Source organism: Ostrinia nubilalis, chromosome 15, assembly GCF_963855985.1.
Source record: "Ostrinia nubilalis chromosome 15, ilOstNubi1.1, whole genome shotgun sequence".
Taxonomy (NCBI): Eukaryota; Metazoa; Arthropoda; class Insecta; order Lepidoptera; family Crambidae; genus Ostrinia; species Ostrinia nubilalis.
The window spans coordinates 3,553,659-3,579,743 of record NC_087102.1 but is presented as its reverse complement, the minus strand read 5'-3'; the positions used below and the strand labels follow the sequence as shown (position 1 = coordinate 3,579,743).

General features: G+C 38.9%; 2 protein-coding genes across 2 annotated transcripts; one reads left to right on the top strand and one right to left on the bottom strand.

The window, feature by feature from the left end:
* Window positions 1-823: 823 nt before the first annotated feature.
* LOC135078759 (sialin) lies at window positions 824-18,061 on the top strand. Its single transcript, XM_063973316.1, has 11 exons — window positions 824-1,144; window positions 4,688-4,902; window positions 9,587-9,677; window positions 9,760-9,908; window positions 11,328-11,475; window positions 12,012-12,181; window positions 13,905-14,054; window positions 14,644-14,776; window positions 15,752-15,907; window positions 16,087-16,172; window positions 16,522-18,061. The coding sequence occupies exons 1-11, from the start codon at window positions 1,111-1,113 to the stop codon at window positions 16,699-16,701; spliced, it is 1,512 nt and encodes a 503-aa protein (XP_063829386.1). The 5' UTR covers window positions 824-1,110; the 3' UTR covers window positions 16,702-18,061.
* Window positions 18,062-18,109: 48 nt separating this feature from the next.
* Window positions 18,110-25,231, bottom strand: LOC135078758 (5-methylcytosine rRNA methyltransferase nsun-4). Its single transcript, XM_063973315.1, has 10 exons — window positions 25,086-25,231; window positions 24,810-24,996; window positions 24,455-24,698; window positions 23,977-24,152; window positions 23,572-23,700; window positions 21,598-21,781; window positions 20,823-20,943; window positions 19,902-20,026; window positions 19,338-19,475; window positions 18,110-18,626 (listed from the first exon to the last, which is right to left on the bottom strand). The coding sequence occupies exons 1-10, from the start codon at window positions 25,170-25,172 to the stop codon at window positions 18,479-18,481; spliced, it is 1,539 nt and encodes a 512-aa protein (XP_063829385.1). The 5' UTR covers window positions 25,173-25,231; the 3' UTR covers window positions 18,110-18,478.
* Between the last annotated feature and the right edge of the window lie 854 nt (window positions 25,232-26,085).

Genomic DNA, 26,085 nt, shown 5'->3' with positions numbered 1-26,085 from the left:
GTGTGTACATCAGTTGGTTGTTTTGGGTTAATGATCCATCTGTATTCGTCTTCTTAGCCGGCTCGGTATCACCTACCGTGTCAAGACGGCGTTTGGTAGCCGTTTGGGAAAATAAAGGCGGAGAAAGCTCCATATCGGCGGCCTGATCTGGAGGATCAGGCGGATCGGGAGGATCAGGCGGATCGGGAGGAATCACCTCCATTCTGCTAGGTACTTACCAAGGATAGAGCAAGTTAGTTACCACCACCGTTGTTTTATTGATAATTGAGCTTAGGATTGGTTTTCTCTAAAAATAAACAGTGAAATTACAAAATAAATACGCTCGAATTCCAGAAACACGTGTAGCCACTGACACTCGCGAAACGGACCTCCAAGTATTATTCCAATTTACAATGAATTTCAATGAATTTAACTATTATAATGTTATATGGATGTTAAGATAATAAACCAGTGCATTTTCTAAAGTTTTTTTAATAAATGAAATTAATATGTGCAACAGTGACATCTAGTGAGTTCATTGAAAGATCTTGTCTGCTGACAAAGCTACTACAAGCTTTTCCTCCAGATGTCACTGTACGCCATACATTAATTTTGGCGCCATTTAGAACGGATACGGAAAACAGATCAATAGTTTAGAATTTTATTGATTAGTTTAAAATAGCAATAATAAAAGTTGCTTTATTTATTTAATCTACTTTTTCATCTACAAATACCTTGCACAATATTTCGTGCAACAGTTGCGCAATTTTCAGCGGGAGTAAACGAGTCCTGTTTCATTGATTACAGCTTTCTTTGAAGGTCACCTTGAAGCGCGAAAGCTCAAAAAGGGAGACCGGCCCGCGCGTCTAAAATCGGCTACTACGTGTTGATACGCACGTTGATAGCCGGCGTTGGAAGAACTTGTATTATTTATTTTAAATCCTTTCGAGGAAGAATTACAACATGTTAACGTTTGTTTCGTGGGCAAGTTAAAATTCACCGGCACTTGCGTGCGTGCAGTCGTGGTCCCGATTTTACGGCGTACGAACGCTTTTCGTGTTTTCAGTGAACGAGAGCAAATACGATTTGGATTTAAAGTTTCTTAGTTTTATTCCTGGATAGTTTTGGAAGATGGATGTGCCGGCGAGAGGAAATATTCTGGGACGTAAGTAATAGATTTTATTACCGTAATTTAGTTTTAATTTTATTAATTGAGGTTATTAATTAATAACAAGACGCGAACATTTCGACACTAGACACTTAAATAATATAAGGTTTTCGAAATAAATGAAACAATCTTTATAACTTAAGTAAAACCAAGTAAAATAAGTATTTATTTGATTTTATTCTCTTCTTCCCTTCTACCAAATCATTTTACTTATTTTCAGAAAATAAGTAAGATATTCAAAATTAATTTTAGTTAAGTTTTCTTGGAAGTGGGAGGTAATTGATAGACTCGTATTTAATAGTATTTTATAGTTAGAAAGTTATGAAAGCAGTGGAAGTCTTCTAATGCGTTATTTGTGCAATGCTCTATCACAATTTCATCAAATTAAAATACAATATTGTTAATGCGTAGAAATAAAAGTGGTTTGTAGGTCACATCGCCTTGCTCCTGAAACGTCCTTGAAAGGTCAAAGACGCGCACCGTTGCCCTTGGTTACGCGGACCGGTATAGATACGGAGCCGGGATGCCCTGGGAATTCTCGGGAGCAAAAAAAGTCGCATGATTTATCAATAGATAACATAAAAACCGTCTTTCCTTCCATCGGATATGAAAAATAAGATCAAAGCTAAGCCAATATTGCGCCACCTGAAAAAAAACATTAACGATGCTAACATTTTATCCCATTTTAAAAGCTTCGTATTTAGATAGCTACATTCACATTCGTGTCCATAAATATCACAGTGAAATGAAAATATGATTTTTGAATTTCGGAACTTCCTAAAACAGCACAAAACTTGAAACACAAATAATTGCAGTTATTTTTAATACGAACTTTCAAAAATAATATAAAAGGTTTAAGTACCTACTAATTATGTATAATATCAAGCAAATACAACGCACTTGCGTAGGAAATTAGACTCGTTTTCCTTATTTAAATATTAAGTAAGTAGGTACGTAAATAAACTGAATGTCTGCATTAGTCAGGTTATACCTAAATAGTTACTTTATTTATTCTTAAGCATTAAGTACAAATGTTATTCATTGTTTATTTTTTATGATTCGATTAAGTAGAGTCACACGTAGGCCAGACCAGCTGTGTGCTACATAAAAGTAAATTAAGCGTTTCTTTCTTTCTTGTTTTAATAATGCTCTGAAAGTGAAGTACGAGAATAACCTATTTAAACCTTCAGATATTTTGGCGTCAGTAAGTATGTCATATCAATAGAGAGGTTTCTTTGTTGATTTATGGCATGGCTGTACTAATTTGTCCTAATTTGCAGTAAGTAAAGCACATTTAACATTGTACAAGTCTGTTTTTAAATGACTTGCTTTTGGTGTTTTCTACTAATAAGTACCACAGTAGTCTTTGAAAAAATACGATTCACTTAACAAATAAACGAATCGGTAACTAGTCTTGTGTAAGTAGCTGACACGCAAACGCAAAACTATAAAATGAGTGGATAAAATAAATGAAAAGCCTGAAAGTCCCAAAAAAAGCGCGAAATGTCTTATCAGATACATAAGTTAATTCAGTTATCATGTCCGTTTGAGTTCTAAGATCGATTCCCACCATGTGGTTTACACATGGGATTATATGGCACGAATATTTTAGCTCTACGCATGGGGTTTTAAAAGTAAGTAGGATTTCAAATGGTAGTAAGATAGATAAGTAGACATAACAATAAATAACTATCACAGTAAACACAATTATTAGGCTTAAGTTTGCACAGTCCAGACGGAGTTCTTATCGCTAAAATGTTTTCCAGACAACCTCAATGATATAGAAAATTACTTATACATAGTTTTTTTATTTGTTTTAGCAATAAGCAATGAGTAATTTAAAGTACTCGTATATTCACAAGTGGAGTGCGACATAGGCTTGTTGCACCATCTAAAACAAACTTCAAAAGTCAGACAAACTCCATACAAAAATACCGGTTATGGTTATAGTTACGCTTAAAGTTAAGATGGTTCAACTTAGGCTTAATACTCAATTATTTATTGAGTATTGAGGATTAGGATACACCATACTACGGAATGATGGTTCATCTCACATAAAAATCCGAGGAACGCGGATTCTAACCCCGACTCGCCCTGGAATATTGTGGTGAATCCACCTAAAATAAATCATTTAGCTTATTACGAAGGGTTGCCGGGACTATCAAGTAATTTGTACCTACTTATTTTCTAAAAAATATCTTAACTCGTCCTAAGCTGTATGCTCATGATTTAGCTTTGGTGATCATAATAGCTAATGCTTTGTTACTTGTTTGGCTGTATATTTTATTATGCTATGTTCGACTGGATACATCCGATTAACTTGGAATGTGGGATCGCTTATTTAAGCTGCGGACGTGACTTGAATCACGATACTTAAGACAGGTTTTCAAAAACATAAGTTAGGTAGACCTACCTTTAACTTAAGTTAATTTTAAGTTACCTAGAGTCTTCAAAGCTGTAATTTAAAGGCAATTAGGTATACATAATCTAATTTGATCTTATATGGACCTTCCATATAAGATCAAATTAGATTTAGTAGGTCTGTCTATTCAGGTCAGAAACATTGATTATTATGATTATCTCACTTTATTCGCAATTATGTATCAAATAAACACGGCTATCATATCTATTAGATACCAAAACTAAAATTAGTTTTTTGTAGGTAGATACGTTCGGCGCGGCATGTATAACACTGTAGCACGTATGTTGTTGTGATTCGATCTAATAAAATTTTGCACCAATATTCTCAGTTTAATAAAAAAACAAGGTTGTAATTCTAGTTTCTGTACATATTTGTAGGCGGATTATTTGTTTTGCGTCATTCAAAGCCGTAGATGTACTCGTATCAGTCGACTAAGCCGACTGGTATTCTAAAGGTCATTGTACGCTTGTATTCATATCATTCTTTCATGGTAGAGTTGGACTCTATCGAGGTGGCCGGGTTCATTTTCCAGGCCAGACACCAAACTGAAAAACACTTTGTGTTACTGTTTTCAGTTTTCTTATGCCATTGCAGGCCTATTCAGTAAAATGCATTAAATTACATAAGAATACCCACCAGCAGCGGGTAATTTAATTAAAAAGATAAAATAACATTTCGTGCTTTGGATAAAGGACACATCAACGGCCCTATAAGCCAAGCCAGACGCATACTTAGTCATAAAAAATAACCTGTGATATAAAGGCTCGTGCACACCGCGTTTTTTCAGGCGCGCGTGGACGCTCTATTCTTACTGGAACGCTCTGTGTACGCGATGTTATCGCAATCAGGGTAACTTTGCAACAAAGCATTTACAAGAAAATGGTGTACATGGGCCCTTACTTGTCTCATACTTTAGCTTAGGCACAGACCATCGAATTTTTAGTTGGCCGATAGTTGGGCCCGATTCTAATTTGTATGAAGAATCGGCCGATACCAAATCGGTGTAATGTGCGCACTTTCATACATCTCCATACTGATGAACAGCCCGACCCAACTATCGGACAACTAAAAATCGGTGGTCTGCGCCTAGGCTTAGGAAAGAATCAATTTTTTTTCAGGGGTCGTCCCAGCCCGCTACGTCCTAGCCATCCTCGGCTCCATAGGCATGGCGATTGTCTATGGGCTGAAGGTGAACTTGTCTGTGGCTATGGTGGGCATGCTGAACCACACCGGCGTCAAGATGCTGGCGCTCCGGGAACCCCACCCTAACACCACTGAGAAGGTGGTCGTGGAGGTGGAGTGCCAAGCTACGGACTCTAATGGAACTGTTACCGTAAGTAGCTTCTAGCTTCCTAAAAAAAATCTTTTAGTCCGTTAATTATAATGGTGCGTTGAAATTCCGCGTGACATCACAAAGTGCTACACTTTTAGGCACTCCTTGACATCGGTCTATTCCACTTTGATCACCTGGCTTTGATCACCCAGGTGATGAAAGTGGACTTCCAGCGACAATTTAGTGTCCTTTGATCACCCTAGGATACGATGCCCTGTGGGTGATGTGGACTCCAGTTAAATTATTATTTGAGTCTCCTCACGGACCTGGCGCGCTATCTATACTAATATTATAAATGCGAAAGTAACTCTGTCTGTCTGTCTGTCCGTCTGTCTGTCTGTCTGTCACGCTTTCACGCCTAAACCACTGAAGCGATTTTGATGAAATTTGGCATAGAGATAGTTTGAGTCCCGGGAAAGGACATAGGATAGTTTTTATCCCTGTTTTTGAAACAGGGACGCGCGCGATAAGGTTTTTCTGTGACAGACAAAATTCCACGCGGGCGAAGCCGCGGGCGGAAAGCTAGTCTCTTTATATTTTCATTACTTTGAAAAAGTGAAAAATACGTTTAAAGTTAACTGACGGACTAATTCAAACTCTTGCATTTTTACCCAGGAAACATCCCTATTACCTATATCTGCCAAGCCCAGCCAAGTTATAAGAACTATTGTTTAACAAAAACGTAAATGACCAGTGAATAATTTTTTGACCCTTCCAGCGACTTGGCCCACTTTTAGCTTGGTCCACGGGCCAAGTGGCTGGAAGACTCAAATTTTTCACCTTACGCCCCTTATTTGCCAAATATTTTGACTATAAGGTGTAGAGTTTGTATATTTAGGGCTTTTAGAGTTAGAAACTTGACTCTACTTGAGATTTGATAAGTTTTTCGCAATGTGAGGCAATATTTTACACAAAAAATGCAATTTTTTTTGGTAAGATCAAATAGTTTGGTTAAAGAAGAATTTGACAAGCTTTAATTAATATGTGATTACTTAACCCCAACCGAGGACGCCAAAAGTCTACGGACAGCCGTCTGGGCTCAGTGGTTTGCAAATCTGTGGTTGTGGGTTTGAATCCCGCGGAGACAAATGAGCACGCACCAAAGTCATGGATGTAATATTAGAATGTATTGTTTATTTATATCTAATCCGTTATCTAATCGCTATAGTATTAGCTCTTACTTAGTTTGGGACGAGATAATTACTGTGATAGTTGGAATAATGTATGTATTTGTTTATTTAATTTATAGATAGATTGAGGTAAGTCCAAAAGGTAAGTGGATAACTTACCTGCCTCATTTTTATGAGGTTTGAAAGACCCCAAGTTGTGAACTTTAATTTAATTTACAGAGGGAGTTTAATAGCCTTATAGGTAAAAGTTTCATGATTTATATCAGAAAACATTAGGTCAACTTGAGGACAGCAAAGAAGAAACTGACCCACTCTCCTTAAAGTATTTTCATCAAGCTTCTTGACCCAATTCTCTAAATGCATCATAATAATATTGCGTTGTGCATCGGACATAAGTACCTAATTCATTTCGTTTCGCAACTCCAATATCCTTCATCAACTTCAGCGTAACGATGCCCGCATTTCAATTTGTGAAAGAAAACAGTTCAATTATTGGTGCAAAAAGTGTCGATGAGCATATTTCAATACATTCGTCCTCATAAGTCATGTACAGTCAAATCTATCGGTCGTTACTATCGACGCTGTTTTGTTATTATGAGGTACGCTCTACTACGATTTCTATTGTTCAAGTCGCTATGAACTCTGGTCAATTTCCATAGATCTTCAAATAGATTTCCAATTTCCATAAGTCTTCCCATTGGTCTGGCCATAGCTGGGCACCGTTAATCAAATAGTTAACTTCGTTAATCGTTAAACCGTTAATAAAAAAATTAACTTCGTTAAACGTTAAAACGTTACATTTCGCAAGATTTAACGCAAGTTAACGTTAATCGTTAATCCGTTAACACATGATAATAAAACGAAAAAAATAATTGTATGCAAGGTTCAAATAATTTCGAAAGCTTATATCGCGCGTAGAATTTATTCCTCTTTTATGTTTGCGCTCTACAAGCTTTCGAAATTATTTGAACCTTGTATAAGTACAATTATTTTTAGGGTTCCGTAGTCCTGACAAGGAACTGACTGTAATTTTGTGGAGATATGCATATTAATCACGCCGACAAAACGGAAAAATAAAATTTGGAAAAAAAATTTTTTTTAGGGTAGCTCCCCTACATGTAAAGTGGGGATGAATTTTTTTTTTCATCTTCTACCCCATCGTGTGGGGTATCGTTGGATAGGTCTTTTAAAATGGCTTAGAGGTTTCTAAGACTATTTTTCGATTTAGAGATCCGTTAGCAAAATGTTAAAGTTTAAAGTGAAAATTTTTGTTCGAGTAGGACTAAAAACTTAACTGTTGGTTTGAAAAATCCGAAAAAATCATGATAATAGTGTTCTTTATGAACTTTTAAGGAAAACTATAGCGGTTAGGATAGATCAATTAGTTTAGGAGTAATAGTCGTTTTACTCATGTATTATAAAATTTCATACCTAATAAAAATTCCTAAGAAGAAAATATTAAAAGTGACTTTAGATGAAGTAATTGCTTGCTCCTGAAATATACATATTGTGGTAACGACGGATAACTACGGAACCCTACACTGCGCGTGGTACGACACACACTTGGTCAATTTTTTTTTTCGTTTTAGTACAACTGCATTTCAGAATAAAAGCTTGTTTTTAAAAAAGTTTTTTAATTATTATAATTTTATTTTACACTTTTTAGTAGTATCTCAATCTCAGAGCCTTGGTTCAATTACAATATAATTTAGCACCGAAGTGCTCGAAAAGTCAAATCCAGCAAACCCAAACTCGATAAGTTTCCACCGTTTCGTTTAGGAATTCCTATGGCCACCTCCTGACTCCATCATCAGGACCCTGGACATCATCTAGTACTAAAGTGCTCGAAAAGACAAATCCAACGAACCCAAATTCGATGCGATGCTGCCGTTTCATTTTAGGAGTTCCTTTGGCCACCTCATGACTCCATCATCAGACCAGCTCAATAGTACCATAACATTGCATTATCATCGTACTTATATAAATATACCAAATTTCAGCTCAATCGGTTGAAGAAAACTGGTCTTAAATTCAGTTGCAAGAGTGTCCCACACATACCTACTAACAAATGTGTCGTTAGTGATCGGGTGGAAGCCCGAACGTACTTGTCAGAACGCGTTTTTCAGCGTGCCTGCTGTATCTTTTTGGTAAATAGTAGGTACTGGATTAACGATTAACGGACTTAGGATAATTTAACGGAAGTTAACGAGTCCGTTAACATTTTTTAAAGTTAACTTAAAAGTTAATCCGTTAATAGAAATGTTAACTTCGTTAATTAACGATTAACGGATTAACGAGTTAATGCCCAGCTATGGGTCTGGCCATAGCTCTACCACCTAAAGTCTGTGATTCGGTGCAGTAAAAACATTTGGACTTGTTTGTGCCTCGTTTAATACACTTGCCACCTTGTACTGACCAGAATGCTTTATGTATAATTATTAATTAATACGTTGACTAAAGACTTAGGCTTTGCTCCAAAGTATCTAATTTCTTAGCGTTTCTTAGGCTCTACGAGTTCGTGAACTACTTTCGGTAAGAATTATTTATCAATCAATCTCTATGGTTGGTGGAAACCGTATTTCAGAACGTTGAACTGTTAACTGATGGGAAAAAGGGAGCAAACTAAAAATAGAATGCCCTTGAGGCCTCGGGCCGGCCGTTCAATGGTTGGGCTGGAATTTGGAGCTTATTTTTGGGATGATTCCAACAGTTTAATTGCCCACATAAAACACGACATATTTTGGAAACAATGTGGGTTTATGGATTTTAAACATCACTGAATATTGGTACTTTTGTGCTCATTGACGCGGGAGTTTATAATGGGACTCTCACTTTGCTAATATCAGGCATTTGCTAGAATTTGAGATGATGAGCATGGGTCTCTAAGACACCCTTAACAGTGGAAAGATCTTGTGTCTTGTAGCATTCTTTGAATTTTTCGCTGAAAAAAAGTACATCTGTTGGTGAATTTATCGGCGTCGGCAATAACATTAATTAGGTCGGAGGTGAAGGCCTTGAATTATTTTCGAATATAAATCAATCATGGCCAATAAAAATGCGCGGTCAATGGACACATGGACAGAACGGTCGAATTCGTCATAAGACTTAAAACTTACAATTCAGATCACGATATTGAAGTGTGCCACCAATTTGGTTTCGCATGAGGTATAATTATCATTTTGCGCTCGGCAACACATCAATTGCCATCTGGAATTGCTGGGGTTTCTATTACAAGGCGACCATTTTCGACTCGATTCAATTAATTAAATTGATCAAGATTGGGAATTGAGCACAAACCCTTTGCAGGCATGGACAGTGTTATCAGGTTTTTTAGTGTCCACCTATATTGGCCTATACTCTCCACCCTGGTCAGACTAGTTTGGGAAGCCTGGTGTTCACAGATTTGTCCCATACCATAACCACCTTTTATGTCACCCATGGGAAGAATAGGAGTAGAGTCCATTCTATTTTGCTCTCTCACGCGGTCATACGAGATAGATCCACATAATATGCCGTTTACCTAATTACCTAACATCTCTAACTTTTCTACCCAGGAATTGGACGGCCCCTTTATATGGTCTTCTGAAATCCAAGGCATAGTGCTGAGTTGCTACTTCTGGGGATACTTCGTGTCCCAGGTTCCAGGTTAGTGTCTGTTCTTTTGACCACTTAGACCACTAGATATTTCAAAGAACATGATATTCATTTCAGATCATTTCTTTCCCAGGAGCCAGAGTAGCAGAGCTGTTCTCAGCGAAATGGGTGATGTTCTTCAGCGTGGGAATCAACGTGATATGCACTCTGCTGACGCCTGTCATGGCGCAGGCGCACTACGCTGCTGCGGTGATCATGAGAATCGGCGAGGGCATTGGAGGGGTAAGTTCATTATGAAAAAAGAAGAGAAATAGACGCCATGTTTTTGCTCACAAAAGATTCTGATTCAGATATCACGTTAAGGTCCTGACTGTTTGAAAGGGATGAAGAATTACAGTTACAACTCATATTTCATTCATGAATATTTGTGGAAGATGAAGCCAGAAAAAAATAGATAATTGGCCATTTCTTAAATGTATTTTTATCCTTCAAAACACATGAAAAAGGATATTCTAACTTTTACCATGAAGTTATGGTAGAGTCGATTTTTCGATACCTAGATCATGGTAATTTGAAATATTTGGGCGCCCGGATGGAAACTCAAAACGCGTGCTCCCTTAATGGATTTAACTCATCATTTGTATGCAGCTTGAATCTACCCACATGCCATAATACGAGTATGTGACATTGCAAGCAATGTCAGGGACATTTTGTGGGCGCTGATATACGATCGCGTAAGCCAAGGGGATTAAGTTTCATTTCCCAAATAATGAAAATTAAATCTATTTTTCCACAATATTCAATCAATGCAAGTTTGGTAATCAATTGCGTAGATTTGTTATTTTACTGCTTCATTAAAAACGAAAGTAAGGTACGAGTAAGTACCTAAGTAATAAGTACTAATATGCGAACGCTCGAGCAAAATTTAAACCAATTAGACGTTAAACGCAGTTTATAACTCAACTCAATAAGCGCCTAGTTCATTAACTTTAATTAAATCTTTTAGAATTTTAATGTGATGCAAACTTGGGATATGCTCAATTTAGTCTAGTTAATCAAAAGGCTAACAGTTTGATAATGGCTTTCTGAAATAAGACCTACTTAGTACTTAGACCTTCAGATTAGCACTGGATTTGCGTGGTTTGTTAGACTGTAACTACCTACCTCATTCAGTAATAGTTGGAGTGAGGTCTGTGTCCTACAGGTGCATAATCTTAACGTATGTCCGAATAGGTAAACGAACAGAGTCGCGTTATTGAAACTAGTGGGATTGACGACGTAATCTGCCGATAGTTTCAGCCGAATAATTGGACGAATTTTTTAGGCATTTATCGAAATTGCCTCAAGTATCAGCGAATGGGGACACAATAGAAATCAATTGTTATCGTGGTCTCATGCGACCGCTTAAGGTTCCACAGGCTAGACAAGTACCATTTACGTCATTGGTTCCCAAACTTCTTTGAGACGCGTCCCCTTTCGACCATACAAAAATTCCGCGCCCCTTCTCCAGTCAAGATTATTTATTGGTCGTATCGAGCAGTCTGGAATGCATTCTCTCAGTGGTCGCAGGTTTTTTTATACTTAAGTACACAGATGGTCCGCGCCCCTTGTACAGGTCTTTGTGCCTCCCATAGAGGGGCGCGCCCCCCACTTTGGGAACCAATGATCTACGTGAAGTCAGTATCTGCGTATCTTTGACAGGGCGTAACATTCCCCGCTATGCACGTGCTTCTTTCTAAGTGGGCGCCGCCTGCGGAGCGCTCTGTCATGGCTGCCCTGGTATACGCCGGCACTTCGCTGGGAACTGTCATTTCCATGCTGATGGCCGGGATACTTACTGCTAAAGTTGGTGAGGAACTTAGTCAGAATAAGATGTTCCAATGACTTAAGTCTTAACCCAGGGTTTTGCAGCCCTAACAAGCTGTTTAGACGCGCAAGTTTCACATCAGAATATTGCAGATTAGAAGCCATAGTTTGGCTCAAGTGTTTATCCAAAACGAGTATTTGTCATTGGCGAAAAAGAAAAAAAATCTTAAGTTACATTTCTAGTTAAAAAATGTAGATCTAAGAATTTCCACAAGTAAACGTTATCATCACCATCATCCTTCGTAGATAACTTTGATATCTCCAACATCTGTATTGCGGAACGAAGCTTAAAACGATTCAGTCTGTTGTTTGAACTTCAGAGGCCCTATGTGTTCCTACTAAGAATGAATCGAGTTTCGAGTGTTGTTGTTTATTGAATGCGCGGACCTTAAGTCGGCTCAATTTCTATGACACTTCTTTCAAGTGATCTCTTTGATATTTTGATAAAAGAATGGCTTAAATGTGATTACTGTTATTCTGGATAGGGCTCTATTCTACGTCTCTTTCTTATCTCCAAAGGTTGGGAGAGCGTGTTCTACGTGATGGGCGGACTCTCTTGCATCTGGTGCGTGCTGTGGGTGTTCCTGATCCAGGACACGCCGCAGCAGCAGCCGCTGATCAGCATCGAGGAGCGGGACATGATTGTCACTTCGTTGGGCGGAAAGGCTGGTGACCATGCTGAGCATAAGGTCAGTTCTTTTGCTAATACTGTAATTTTCACTGGATATTACTGCTAAACTGGCAGCTTTTTCTTCTTCTTCTGTCTCGCCTTATCCCGTTACGCGAGGTGGATTTTTGGATAATGGTATGTAAAATGGAAAAGTAGCTTGGCATGCTTGTTAACTGCAAGTGCAGTGATAGTTAGTTATCCCCCGGGACTACTAAAACTTTCAATGGTTGGATTTAATTGGCGGTGCGGTGAAGCTGTGCTGTAGATCCTGGGTTTAAAGGAGTTGAAGAGATGGGATCGAGTGGTGAGAATAGTCCCGTATTTGCAGGAGTTGTAGTGATAGGAAAAAGGAGTGGGATTAGTTCCGTTAACTGAATGTGCAACAGTGCAAGTTACTGGCGCTACTATTCTTGCATACAATTTGTGTTAATATATGCCTTCATTTCCAACAAAAAAACTTTGTGCGATCTACTCGCCGCCAGATATACCTATCCCAGTTAGCGCTACACAATGACATCAGTTGGTGGCACGTGCAAGTAAAGTAACTGGTATGCAAGTGCATTATTTACTGGGATTGAAGATTCAATGAGTGAGTTCAAAACGTGTTTTATACACAATACGGAATTTACTCTCAATTCCTCAACACAATAGCTACGGCAGGTTATCCTCAAGGGTATGCAAACAATGTCAGCACGGCAAGTGTCATGGGGTCTAATGTATTGGCATGATTATATTAATTACTCTGCCATGTTTGCCAACCTTGGTGGTCCCCTCTGACCGATGGGAGTTCCAATAATGTGATACTGATATCCTTGTACGTTGTCTTCGACATCGACATGGTAAAATGCTAATGTAATCCATTAACTGCTATTAATAGCAGTACTTATACAACTAATTTGCATACACATGTTTTTATTAACCTATTGCAGAACCATTTTTGATAATAAAACATTGGTAGAAAGTAGGGATAACATTTAAACACACACGTCAAAAAATGGACCAACTTAAAATTGCAGAAAAACCAGTAGTATAGTATGCACCAGATCTCTACGACGTTTTAGAACTTTAAAGTAACTAATATTTTAAACTTTAGCTGTATGACCTACCGTAATAGTCACGCTCTAGATTTCAGAAAGAACAACCTGATAGCAATCGTCGATAACAGCCATTATAATACTATGCTGAAAGTAACACTCAATCCAAAAATAGACTGTAGCTTAGGGTATTGATTCAATTGTAATATTCAGACCAATTGGTCTTGTTGACACAACAGGCTTCAATAATATTTTAAGTGTCGAGCGTCCTTTTACAATGCGAACCGTGAGTGCGTATTCGCACTACGTCTGATTTGAATCCGTGAAAACACGGTCCGGTTCTTATTTTGTGGTCCGGTGGAGTAGATACCTACATACTTAGTCGTAAAACTATTCGTATGGCAGTTTACGCAATAAGACCGGATTCGACCAAACTATCCGAGAATAACTCCTGGTATAACTGGCACATTGACAGTTTCAGAATGGGAAATAATATGTCAAAACTGACGATATATTCTGAGACTAATATTTACTCTTATTTGGCCGAATCTACCCTAAATCAGATAATCGTTATTCCATTTCTCTTGTTAGTTTTCTATATCCGTATTTTGACGTATTCGGATCGGCAGTAGTGCGAAACCGCTCTAATAGTGTTACTAAATTGTCAATGTGTACAAACAGGAGTTTATGTGGTTCTCTGGTCTGTAGAATCTGGCCGTTCCGTGGGCAGCCGTGCTGCGCTCACCACCGTTCCTGGCTATCCTGGTTTCCCACGCTTGCTCCAACTGGGGCTGGTACATGCTGCTCATCGAACTGCCCTTCTACATGAAGCAAGTCTTGAAGTTCAACATGACTGAGGTAAGACTTTTATTTTAACGGTCTCTGACTGAGTCTCTTGCGATGCTTCTTCTCAGCACTGCACTGGCCCATTTATTATCCCGAAGCAGTGGTAGGGTCAAAATAATACTGGGGCGTGTAAAAGCGCTTTTTAAAGGCTGTTTGCAGAAAATAAATGGCTTTTATGATTTTGGGTGAAGCTCGATTTCTTTGGCCTGATCATTGCATTCTATCAGCTTAGATAAGGAGCTTCCTCATTGCGGTTACAAAATCAGGTTCCAATGGGTTTACTTGCTTATTATGCTCATTGAAATGATGAGATTCAGAAGGCTTTTTGTTGATGATTTGAAAATATTGGATGGAAGCCAAATCCCAAGACATCACTAAGACACTTTGATTTAATGTTCCCATTTGAGCTGTCTCATTATTTTGTTTCATTATTGTTCCTTTCTTTGCCTTGACATTGACTAGATATATCTATTTACTTATACGAGTAGTTTATTGTCCCCTTGTTTCTTCCCGGTTTTTCTTCCTGTAGTAGTGGTGACCTCATAGCAAGAATTCTTCAAGATATCTCATAACTTCAGGATATGTTTCTTGGTGTTACCAGAATGCAGTGTCAACCGCCCTGCCGTTCCTGTCTCTATGGTTCTTCAGTATCGGCCTGAGCAGGACCTTGGACTGGCTGCGCGGTAAAGGAATCATCACCACGACCATTGCTAGGAAGATTGGTACTCTGTTTGGTGAGTATTCAATTGTTTATCTTGTTCCATTGAGGCGGCGTCAAGAGTATACATCGTCCACGAAGACGCGCCCCACCAATTTTTGGACGAGGTAAGCGCGGGGTGCCGGGAGTTTGATCCGAGCAATCCGAGCGTCATAATCTCAAACATTAGCGGTGGGGCACGTCTTGGCGGATGAAACGATCTATAGTTCCATTTCACATTACATTTTTGAATACCTAATGATGATTAGGATCTCTTACAAAGTTACAGCACTTTAATTTTCGGTGCTCACTGGCCCTATACAATTGTTATCTATTGTATCCGGAATGGTTGTGGGCACCGACAATGCCAAAAATGTAAAATATCCGCGCGGCAGCTCAAGGTTGTTGCGGTATCACATTACACATCTACACACCACTTTGGTTATATTTGTACCAAGTATAGTTCTAGAGCCCATCTATGTATTTTACTTGAGTTACATTTTATTGCATGTAGTTCATAGTATTAACCAATCATTACAAGATACAACTTCTTCACTGGACAAACTTGACCTTACTGGTTGGGTTTTCATTGGCAGTTAATCAAGCTGTAGATCCTGGCTACATAGGAGTTGTAGCGATGGGAATAGTCCCGTTTCATAATGTGGAACATGTAACTTTGTGGTGTCGCAGCGTATATGCCTGCTAGCACTGTGCTTCATTTGTAGAAGCACAGAATATAATACTCGTATAATAGTACTGGTAGAGGTGGGAATACTCCCGTTTTATAATATGCAATAATAACTTTGTCGTAGCGTCCGTGATCCCGGCAATATGCCTGCTAGCGTTGTACTTCATCGTTAGAGGTGGGAATAAATCCCGTTTGAGAAGAATCATAAAACATTGTGTTCCAGCGTCTGTGATCCCAGCAATATGCTTGCTAGAGCTGTGCTTCATCGGTAGAGGTAGAAATAGTCCCGTTTGATAATCCGGAACATGTAACATTGTGTTCCAGCATCCGTGATCCCGGCCATATGCCTGCTAGCGCTGTGCTTTATCGGCTGCAACCGCGGCGCGGCGGTGGCAATCACTGCGATTGGTGTCACCAGCATTGGAGGCATGTTCTGCGGATTCCTGTCCAACCATATCGATATCGCACCCAACTTTGCTGGTGAGTCTTCATTCTTATTCATGGCGTAGTTAGCCTTCCAAAAAGTATTTTTAAACTTAAAGGCACTTGTTTGATTTTACAATAGCAATATAGTAACCGTATTTTTTAAACTTTCTTGTCTGATTAAGGATTTCAAAGGGCTATAAATAATACAAATGCTAACGAGTTTTTCATTGCAGGAACTCTCATGGCTTTGACAAATACGGTGGCAACTATCCCGGGAATCGTCGTACCTTTGTTCGTTGGCGTCTTGACACACGGAAACGTAAGTGTAACAAAACGTCTATTACATAATATGTAGGTTATTAATTACTCTATTAGCTATGAGAACTTCAACCTCCAATTTATTCGAGTTTTTGAGTAAGTTAACCGAATGTGACCAATGAGATGAGAAAACGTAACTTCGAACACCTAATACGCAATGTTTTTCTAAATAATTTCGTTGCGGGTCCAATGACAGTAACTTTCCCCCGGGACAAACTTGATCTCCACTGGTTGGGTTTTGAGGTCAAGCTATAGTCCTGGCTACACAGGAGTTGCAGCGGTGGGAACGAGAGGTGGGAATATTCCCGAACATAGAATACTTTTCATTTACACGAAATTTTGTTCACCAGCAAACAATCTCAGCGTGGCGCATAATCTTCTTCGTGACCATCGGTTTGTATGCCATCGAGATCGTCGTGTATACCCTGTTCGGATCCGGAGAAGAACAACCTTGGAATAAAGTGGAAGAAAAGAAAGAAGTGGAGCAGGAAGCCAAGCCCTTGAATAACGATGAGAAGAATGACGTTTAAAAAGCATTGAAAAGGTATAATAACCATGACAGTTTTGTTTAAGGGTAAAATATGTTTTTAATTTTAAAAGAGTTTATAAATAAACACAAAAATAGATATTGTGTAAAATGTGTCATTTATATTGTCGTTATAAAAATATGTATTTTATGTCAATTATTCACTACGACATTTTGCAGTGAAAACGTGCGTATGTTGAGGTTTCAGCAATAGAATCTTAACGGATATCATTCACAAATCTAATAACAACACTATTGCGTCTGCATTAAGATGGAAATGGCTGAAATGAGTAGGTACATTAAGTGAAAAAGTGTATTACGACTACATCGCTGCAAAATATCGCAGTGTGTAAATGGCTTTACTGTATTAATTTTGGTAGGATGATCGTATAGAATAGAGGCAACTACGTATTACTTATTTACTCACTACTTAGTATACAAATAAGAGGCACGTATTTGATTCCGGTTGACTTGTAATGGATGTGGTACTGAGTGCTTTCTGTGTATTTTTTTGTAGTTAGTATATGAAATATAGGAAAATTTTACGCCAGTAACTATATTCCTGCAGTTGTATGGTCTTTTTTACCAACTCTTTTTATAGCTTGTATAGTATTTTTTTACCTTAGTAATTATTTTTGATATAAAAATAGATCCTGGATTGTTATGAATGAATGTGTAAGGAAACGTTTCAAAAAGTATTTTAAATCTAAAAGTATTACTGTAATTTGTATTTTGAATTGACATAATGTATTTTCGGATTGCATAAAAGAACAGACATTTGTGATGGTGTACTTATACATTTATAAGTGATTGCTATTTATAAAGCATTTTCTTTAATATTTAGAGGTGTAAGTAAAATATGTTATGTACCTACTTATTATTTCTTTTCGACTCATTTTTGATAACGTTTAAATTGCCATAATTATTTCTTCTAGCCTAAATATTTGGTATCCTATTGTATTTTCGAAATTTGCATTTATGTAGTGTTTTAAATAATGATAGAAAAGAATTGTGTGGATACTTGGTAATTTGAACGAAGTATTGATATTTTTCTGGATGTCGCTATAATAGAGTATGGAGTTACGATATAATATGTTGTAATATCTGTCTTATATTTGTGTCGTGGATGTTAGATGAGTACTTATGTCGTATGGTAACAAATAAGCAAATATGTTCTAGGATTTTACAACGTTTTTAAAGCTTTTTTGAATGCAGAACTTGTATAACTGATTTTGAAAAAATGCTTTTGATGTGGAATTTATTATTTTTATAGATGTATGTCATTAGGAACTTGCTACCAAAGACACTATCTGTACTTAGAAATAATGTACTTATTGAAATAAAATATATATGATCCTTAAAAATATGTTTATTTACAAAAAATATATATTTACATAACATTACATATTATAATATTTTCATAGATATTACATTGTAGCTGAAAGCACTTTGCTAGCAAAGATGGTTAATACGTAAAGGAAAATACGTTTTCGTTTTAAGTAAATTGACAAAAAATAATAAATTTATGGGTCGTTTTGTAAAAATTAAGGGGCTCCATTAAAGAAAACATGTATCAGTTGCACTCCGATGTCCCACCGCGGCCGTTACACTAGATTCTACTCCATTATACACACGAGTTGGCAAGCAGTGAGAAATGAGTGTGTATCTCCTATAGTTAGTCGGCAGTAACTCGCTTTGCCAGCAGTAGGACAAGTGCTATACTACTTAATAAAAGCTGGTTTCTGCTAGCACAGTATAAAAATTAATTTCTACTACCACAATTACTTAATTCGGACTAGCCTGGCGAGGTACGAAGGGCCGAAGTTGGCAGACACTGACGGTAGCACCAGTTGCCCATAGCGTGGCGCGATGTCGCCCGTAGCTAGCAACAATGTACTGCTGAGCGCTGACATTGGGATTGTGAGGTCCCTGAAAAGCATAAAGCGTAAAAGAATTTAAAATCTATATCTATAAAAGCGAAAGGTCACTGATTCACTGACTTACTCATCACGAAATCTCAGAAACTACAAGTGCTAGAAATCTCAATGTTTTTGCATGGGGGTTCCTTTTAGAACGTAGGTGTTCATTAAGACGGGATTTTGCAAAATTTAACCCCTAACTCGCGGGCGGCCGCTAGTTATGAAATAAAACGTAAGTAGATACTTTTTCAAGCCGTGTGGTGACTGCAGAGTAGAATACATTTGTCACCAACCCCTACTCTTCCCACGGGTGTCGTAAGAGGCGACTTGGGGACTACACATCAAACAAAGAACGGGCAGATGCGCTCTCTGAAATACATCAATCTTTTAAACTGCGATCTCTAACCCGCCTGCCAAACGTGGGGATTATGGCAAACCCTCCACTATAGTGGAGGAGGCTCATAGTCCAGCAATGGACTGTAAAGGGCTGTTGATGATGATGTGATACTTTTTTAAAAAGACTAGGCAACAACGGATTGAATGAAAATGTTACAAAAACATTTCTCTAAAACTCTTTCGATGTTGAGGATTGACCATCAGACATTTTTTTTGTTTTGGCTTCTTTTCTCAGTTAACCCTGTGGACCGCTATCCTAGACCTGACCATAGACAAAAGAGGAACACGTCGTTTAATCTTTAAAAGTTTTGTAGATGTTACTCACTTGACAGCAGCCAGCACGCCGTATTCTTCAAAGGCGCGTTTCAACGCCGCGTGCACAACGCCGTCGTTTTGGACGGGACTTAGCGAGCATGTGGAGTATACTACTGCGCCACCTGGACGCACCAGCCGGAGAGCGTTCCTGCGGGATTTTAGAACCTTAGTAAGTGGGAATAAAGTTCAAATTACAGCAGTAATGGAGTGGAGTACACTAACGCGCAGACCGGACGCGTCAGCTTCGAGACCTTCCTAGAGGAATCATATTTGAACCTTTTTACGTGGAAATACAGTTCAAATTATAGAGGCAAAGAAGTCGCGTGCACCATCGTTCTGCTCCGAGCTAAACGAGCAGGTCGAGTATACTACTGCGCCACCAAGACGCACCAGGCGAAAGGCATTCTTGCGGGAGGTTCATAAACAGATTTTGAAAGTTATTTCGTGGGAATAAAGTCAAAATTTCGGCGGTAAAGGACACTGACATGCAGCACCAGCCTCAGGGTGTTTCTGTAGGATTATTTTTGAACCTTATTTCATGGGAATAAAGCCCAAATTATAAAATCAAACTCACGTCAACAGCTGCGACTGCATCTCGGGCAGCTTGAGCCGTTCCCTCACGCGGTCGGGTCGGAACACGTTGTTTTCGTCTTCGTTCACCGACAGCCGGTCTGTGGTACACGGCACGTCTACTAGCACCTGTAAATAATATAACACTACATCAAGTTATTTAGTTTCCACTGCAGGAGCAAGAGCCTCTCTTAACGCATTGGCTGCGAGCGCCGCGTCGTACATTATCCCTTAGTGCTAAAATCTAAATCTAAATATATAAAAGGAGAAACTGACTGACTGACTGACAGATCAACGCACAGCCTAAACGGCTAAACGTAGGCACTTGAAATTTGGAAGGAACGTAGCTTAGGTACCGTAGAGGTGCACTAAGAAAGGAATTCCCGAAATTCCCACGGGAACGGGAATTAGCGGGAAAATCCTTTTGTATGAAAAATCTAAACCGCTTAAGATAGATGAAGGGGGTAAAACGGGATCCACGCGTACGAAGTCGCGGGCGGCCGCTAGTGTCACATAAAGCGTGAGCGCCCGCACCGGCGTTCCGCGCGCTATCTGGATCCATCGCCTGTGCGGACCAACCACAGATCTGTGGGACCAACACACATTACGTGTTAAAGTTCGACGCTACGGCTGCCCATATGTCAGGGCAGCCCAACACATATGCTGTGTTTTTTTATAATGAGATGGAGGATTTAGCCTGCCTCTATTCTACTTTAGCATGATAAAAGTCGACTCAATCAGAAATTAACTAACAAGACAATTAAATCTATGATTGAATATTTTTTTACTAAACTTACAAATCTACTAAATCCGACACAGGGGTCACATCAAACAGAAATTTCTAGGAGTTCATTTGCGCTGTTAGTTATCACTTATTACGTGGATTAGTTACTACGTTAAATGAAGCAATCACAGAAGCATTTACCTTATCAAATCCCTGATCATCTTTGTATATCCTCCCGTCAACCCTAGTTGTGAGCACCCGTTCTCGCCACTTGTTGCTTGTCTTGAAGTCAAAGAGGTAATCGTTGAAAATTCTCTCCATTCTGAAAAGAAAATGATATTTTTTTCAAATAACACAGAAAATAATAACTTTTATTAGGTACGTATTAAGATTTATTGTTTTCCACCATTTTTGATAACAGAGATGATTTAGCATAAATTTTATTTGTAGATCCCCCATGAGTCAAACACTCCTCCCTTCCCTCTACATTTATCTATTCTGGGCTAGTTTGAGTTTTTTTTTCTTTATTTGGGAAATGCAGCTTTGTGTACAACCCAACCCGATCGAGTTAAGAGGCCACGAATCACGATAGCCGAACGGTGAAGGGGTCCGACAGCCCGACTCGTGATCCGAGGAACGCGAGTTGGAAACCCGCGGCCGCTCGACTATCGTGGTGAGCTCACTCGTGACACTAGCATATTTAGCTTAGTACGAGGGGCTAACCGGGACTATTAGTAAATTGTGCAGTAACTAATCCTACTGATATTATAAATGCGAAAGTTTGGATGTCTGGATGTTTGTTAATCTTTCACGCAAAAACTACTGAACGGATTTTGTTGAAACTTTACAGTATTATTGTTTGTAACCCAGATTAACATATAGGCTATAATTTATGCCGATTTGTGACACTAAATTTCACGCGGCGGAAGCCGCGGGAAAAAGCTAGTTACTAATCTTTAAAAAAAAGATTAAATACCTGTTATGTCTGGATATAGAGGTGTCATTGCACACCACTATATCAGGCAGCAGCGTCTGCAGCGCGACCAGCGACTTGCCGCCGGGCGCCGCGCATAAATCGAGTACTCGGTCACCGGGCGACAGGCAGAGCGCTAGCACCGCGAGAACTGACCCGCAGTCCATTGGGTAGTAGTTGAACACCCCTGGATTGTACAAAGAGAAACATTTTTTCTTGAATTTCAACACATTTGGAAGACGAGCCGAGTCGCAATACATCGAGTAGTAGTTGAACACTCCTATGGTGCACAAAGAGAAGCGTTTTTGTTGAATTTTCAATTCTTTTAAAAGGCTTGCCGCCGGGCGCCGCGCACAAGTCGAGCACTCGGTCGCCGGACGACAGGCAGAGAGCTAGCACTGCGAGAACTGACCCGCAGTCCATTGGGTAGTAGTTGAACACCCCTGGATTGAACAAAATTAAATAGAATCGTTCCATGTTGAATCTATATGTAAATTTGGTAGGCTTGCCGCGCACAAGTTGAGAGCCAGGTCACCGGGCGACAAGCAGAGGGTTAGCACCGCGAGAACTGACCCGCAGTTCATTGGGTAGTAGTTGAACACACCTGAATCGTACAGATAGAAGCGTTTTAGATGAGTTTCAATAGAGCCGAGTCGCAATCTATCGGGTAGTAGTTGAATACTCCTGGATCATACAAATATAAGCGTTTTAGGTGAGTTTCAATACATTTGGAAGACAGAGGGCTAGCATCGCGAGAACCGAGCCGCAGTCCATTGGGTAGTAATTGAACACCCCTGGATAGTACAAAGAGAAACAGTTTTTGTTGAATTTCACTACATTTGAAAAGCTTGCCGCCGGGCGCCGCGCACAAGTCGAACACTCGGTCGCCGGGCGACAGGCTGAGGGCTAGCACCGCGAGAACTGACCCGCAGTCCATTGGGTAGTAGTTGAACACTCCTGGATTGAACAAAATTAAATAGAATCGTTCCATGTTGAATCTATATGTATATTTGGTAGGCTTGCCGCGCACAAGTCGAGAGCCAGTAGGCCTAAGATGCGCGACGTGATAACTTTTATCGACGTCAAAATGTATGGGCAAAATCGATAAAATGGCGTGATAACCGCTTATCTGGTCACCGGGCGACAAGGAGGGGACTAGCACCGCGAGTACGGAGCTGCAGTTCATTGGATAGTAGTTGAACACCCCTGGATTGTACAGACGTCAAGCTTCAGAACGCTGTAGGGTCTTAAATAATAAAGCCTTTATTACTGGATTACAAGGTATTTTACAACATTAACATTTCATTTTACAATTTAGTTGCACTCATCTCCAGTTTGTCCTTGGACATAGGCCTCCTCCAATGATCTCCATGCTTCTCTGTTTCTAGCCATTTGTGGCCATAATGGCCCTGCTAATTCGCGGATATCGTCCTCCCATCTTTTCGCTTGTCTTATGCCCGTTTTCACCATCAATCTCTACTTTTTAAGTGACCCCTATGAAAACAAAATGCCTGTTATGTGTTGCCATAAGGGTCACTTAAAAATTAGGGATTGATAGTGAAAACGGGCATTAGGCACTCATAAATGCTAATTCTAGTAAATTATATGTTTGTGTTAGTAGTTATCAACATCATTAAGGTCCAATCTTCACTGTAGGATGATCACCCACTCTAATATATCAGAGTAAAAAGTGAAAATTTCGCTTCCACTACAGTGAAGTCTGTGGGCACGAAACTGGCGACGGGCCAAGCGATTGCGACAGCGGGGCGGCGCGGCGCTTCGCAATGCATGACAACAACATGACATATGTATATGGTGACGCACACGAAACGGGCGAAGCGAAGCAGGGCGATCGCAATACTATTCCTCATCGCTCGGCTGTCGCCAGTTTCGTGCCCGCAGACATAGTCCAGTGGTTTACAGGGTCCTCATTCTCAAAAGTCTCATTATTATTTTTTTACTAAATCAAGTACCCACCTGTTTTACATCTTTTAGGTTCTGGAAACTTGTGGTATTCACTATCCATTTCATATGTGTACACTTTCAAATGTTCAGGTATTTGGAACTCTGTTTCTGGCTCAATTACTAGAGGAAAGTCTTTGTCAGCTGAAACATTAACAACAATATTAATAAAGATAATTTGTTTCTTATTCCTTTAGCAATATTAGATTTTTAGTTAATTTGGGTCTATTCGCAAAACTATAGCATATCTCTAGGTTCTCAAATGAGGCTACATAGTGCTATTCAAATTTTTTATTTTTTATTTTTCAGATTACAATTCGATGGGTTAGTAGCAATGAAATATAAAGTTAAAAGGTTAGTATCTTACTTAGGTATTTGAATATTTTAATAATATACTAGGGGTTAACCTTGGTTACTTACTTGAATAATAAGAATAGTGTAAAGATTCTGGTATCCACTCGTCCATGCCCTTCAGTTTGGTAGCTGGTATGTACTGGTACAAGACTTCTGATGACATCCCCATTGATGGGTCAATGATTCTGGACTCGTCTAGTTGGGACTCTGATGTTGGGTAATTCATGCTTTGTTTTCCTTCTCTGAAAATTGTAAGAAGTTTTAGTTTAGTTTGTTGTTGAATTTTAGTCTCGAAAATTTTACTGAAGACTTCAGATATTCTAGTAAAATTTATAACTGTACAAGAAAGTTGACAATGCACTTTTTGGTAAACAGAAAGTAGAAGAAACTATGTTCTCTGGAAAAATGTATATCCTAGGTCTGTATCTATGAGATCCCTGTTTAGTTCTTTGATATTTAAATGTAAAATTAAAGAACAAAAGATTTGTATTTCAACATTGAATGCACCATCTTTATGTCTGATATTTATTTGATAGTGACTTACCCATCTGATTTATTTATGTGCAATATCCTCTCATTCCCATCAGGCTTTTTATCCTTGAAGCTTAATCTGTCTGGAGTATCTGCACCTTCTGGGTAAAGACTGGATATATCCTCACTTTGGACTCTATTGACATATTCTTGAAGTTTGTTTGTGTTGTTTATTGGAGGTGGGTCAGCAGACTTTGGGCTGTATTCATTGTGGAACTCTTGCTGGACTTTCATGAGGTTTTTAAGACAGTGTGCACCTAGAATTAGCATTGTAAAATTCAAACACGGTAAAAAATATTGTGATTGTAAAATTAACTAGATAGATAATCGAGTGTTGGTGCTGTGGCATTTGCTAAGTATTAAAGTACCTCTGTGTGTCAAGTATTCAATAGTTTCTTCAGCATCGCCATAGTTATTGACAATAGCAACGTATTTGGAACCCCGCAACAACGCTTGCCGCATAGGCTCCCATTTGGAACCAAAGACTGAGGCGTAGAAGTCGTCGAAGTGGTTCAAAGCTTTGTACTTTGGAGACGTCTTTTTTTTAAGTTTTGCCTGGAAAAAAGCATAGTTTCATAAAGTTTTTCGCTAGGTTAGTCATAAATTAGCTAATCATAAGTTTTGCCGGCATTAAAAATACATACCCAATGCGTCTTCGCTTTATTACGAACTTGTACTGCTATGTTTGAAGTAAAAGAATAATTCTTACATATGTTTGATACATGAAACATTTTAAATTAGTAAATTAAATTAGCCAAAACAAATGAACTTTTAGGTTATTTTTTTGACAGCTTAAAATTTGACAGTGTTTTTTTTATAACCAACTTTCACAGTTCTGTATCAAGGGGTTTGGCCAGAAATTTTATTTTTCAGATGCGTTCAATATTGTAAGCGCAGCTCATGTGCAGCAGCGCAGTCTGCAAATTATTCTAATTATAGTAAAAACACCTTGCCAATGCGTTATCACAGTATTCACTGTTGTTAGAGTATCTTTTAAATATTTAACTAAACCATTTTTATTGTTAGGGATTCGACATTTCAAATTTTATGATTATTGAACGCATTATTACAGGCAGTCATTTTTTGACAGCGCCGTGAGTGAAATAGCAAACCTCAGACATCTATTCGTCTCTCTTGCTCTTATGCCCGGGAACGGCAAATCGTGTCCAAATCAAAAGTATTGATTTGTTTACAAGAGCTGTGCGAAGTGAAGATTTTTCATGAGTTCTATACTATGTGTAGTCCCTTCAGCCTTGTCAAAACGCTTAGGAGATAATATCCTAATGTGAATTATAGCCTTTCGTGCCAGGCCCTTATCAGCGGTTCGTGCCAACTGAGCGGCGCCCCATACCAACTTTCGAGGACCTTATAAGCTTAATTACCTCTCTCTGGGGCGAGTTGTTTTATCGATTGCACCTACTTCTGTGCCCAGATACGCGCGGGCATATTTCTATCATACGTTCCATGATAACAGCTTAAAAAATGTGCCGTGGAGCGTTATATTGTGTCATCGGTCACGATACTGAAGAACTAGGTCACCGGTAAGTTAGCGTTCAGCACGTAAATGTTTAAGTCACGAAGTTTGTCGACTGTATGTTTATTTATTTAAGGTCTAAAAATACCTCCGTGGCGATGGAAGTCGTC

Bases quoted from the DNA above. Each gene is read 5' to 3' on its own strand.
- LOC135078759 (XM_063973316.1), top strand. From the start codon at position 1,111: ATGGATGTGCCGGCGAGAGGAAATATTCTGGGAC. The intron at 9,678-9,759 runs GTTAGTGTCTGT...TTTCTTTCCCAG, and splicing joins CTTCGTGTCCCAGGTTCCAG to GAGCCAGAGTAGCAGAGCTG. The intron at 14,777-15,751 runs GTGAGTATTCAA...ATTGTGTTCCAG, and splicing joins GAAGATTGGTACTCTGTTTG to CATCCGTGATCCCGGCCATA.
- LOC135078758 (XM_063973315.1), bottom strand. From the start codon at position 25,172: ATGTTTCATGTATCAAACATATGTAAGAATTATTCTTTTACTTCAAAC. The intron at 24,699-24,809 runs GTACTTTAATAC...TGCTAATTCTAG, and splicing joins TGAATACTTGACACACAGAG to GTGCACACTGTCTTAAAAAC. The intron at 20,027-20,822 runs GTAAATGCTTCT...TATTATTTACAG, and splicing joins ATGATCAGGGATTTGATAAG to GTGCTAGTAGACGTGCCGTG.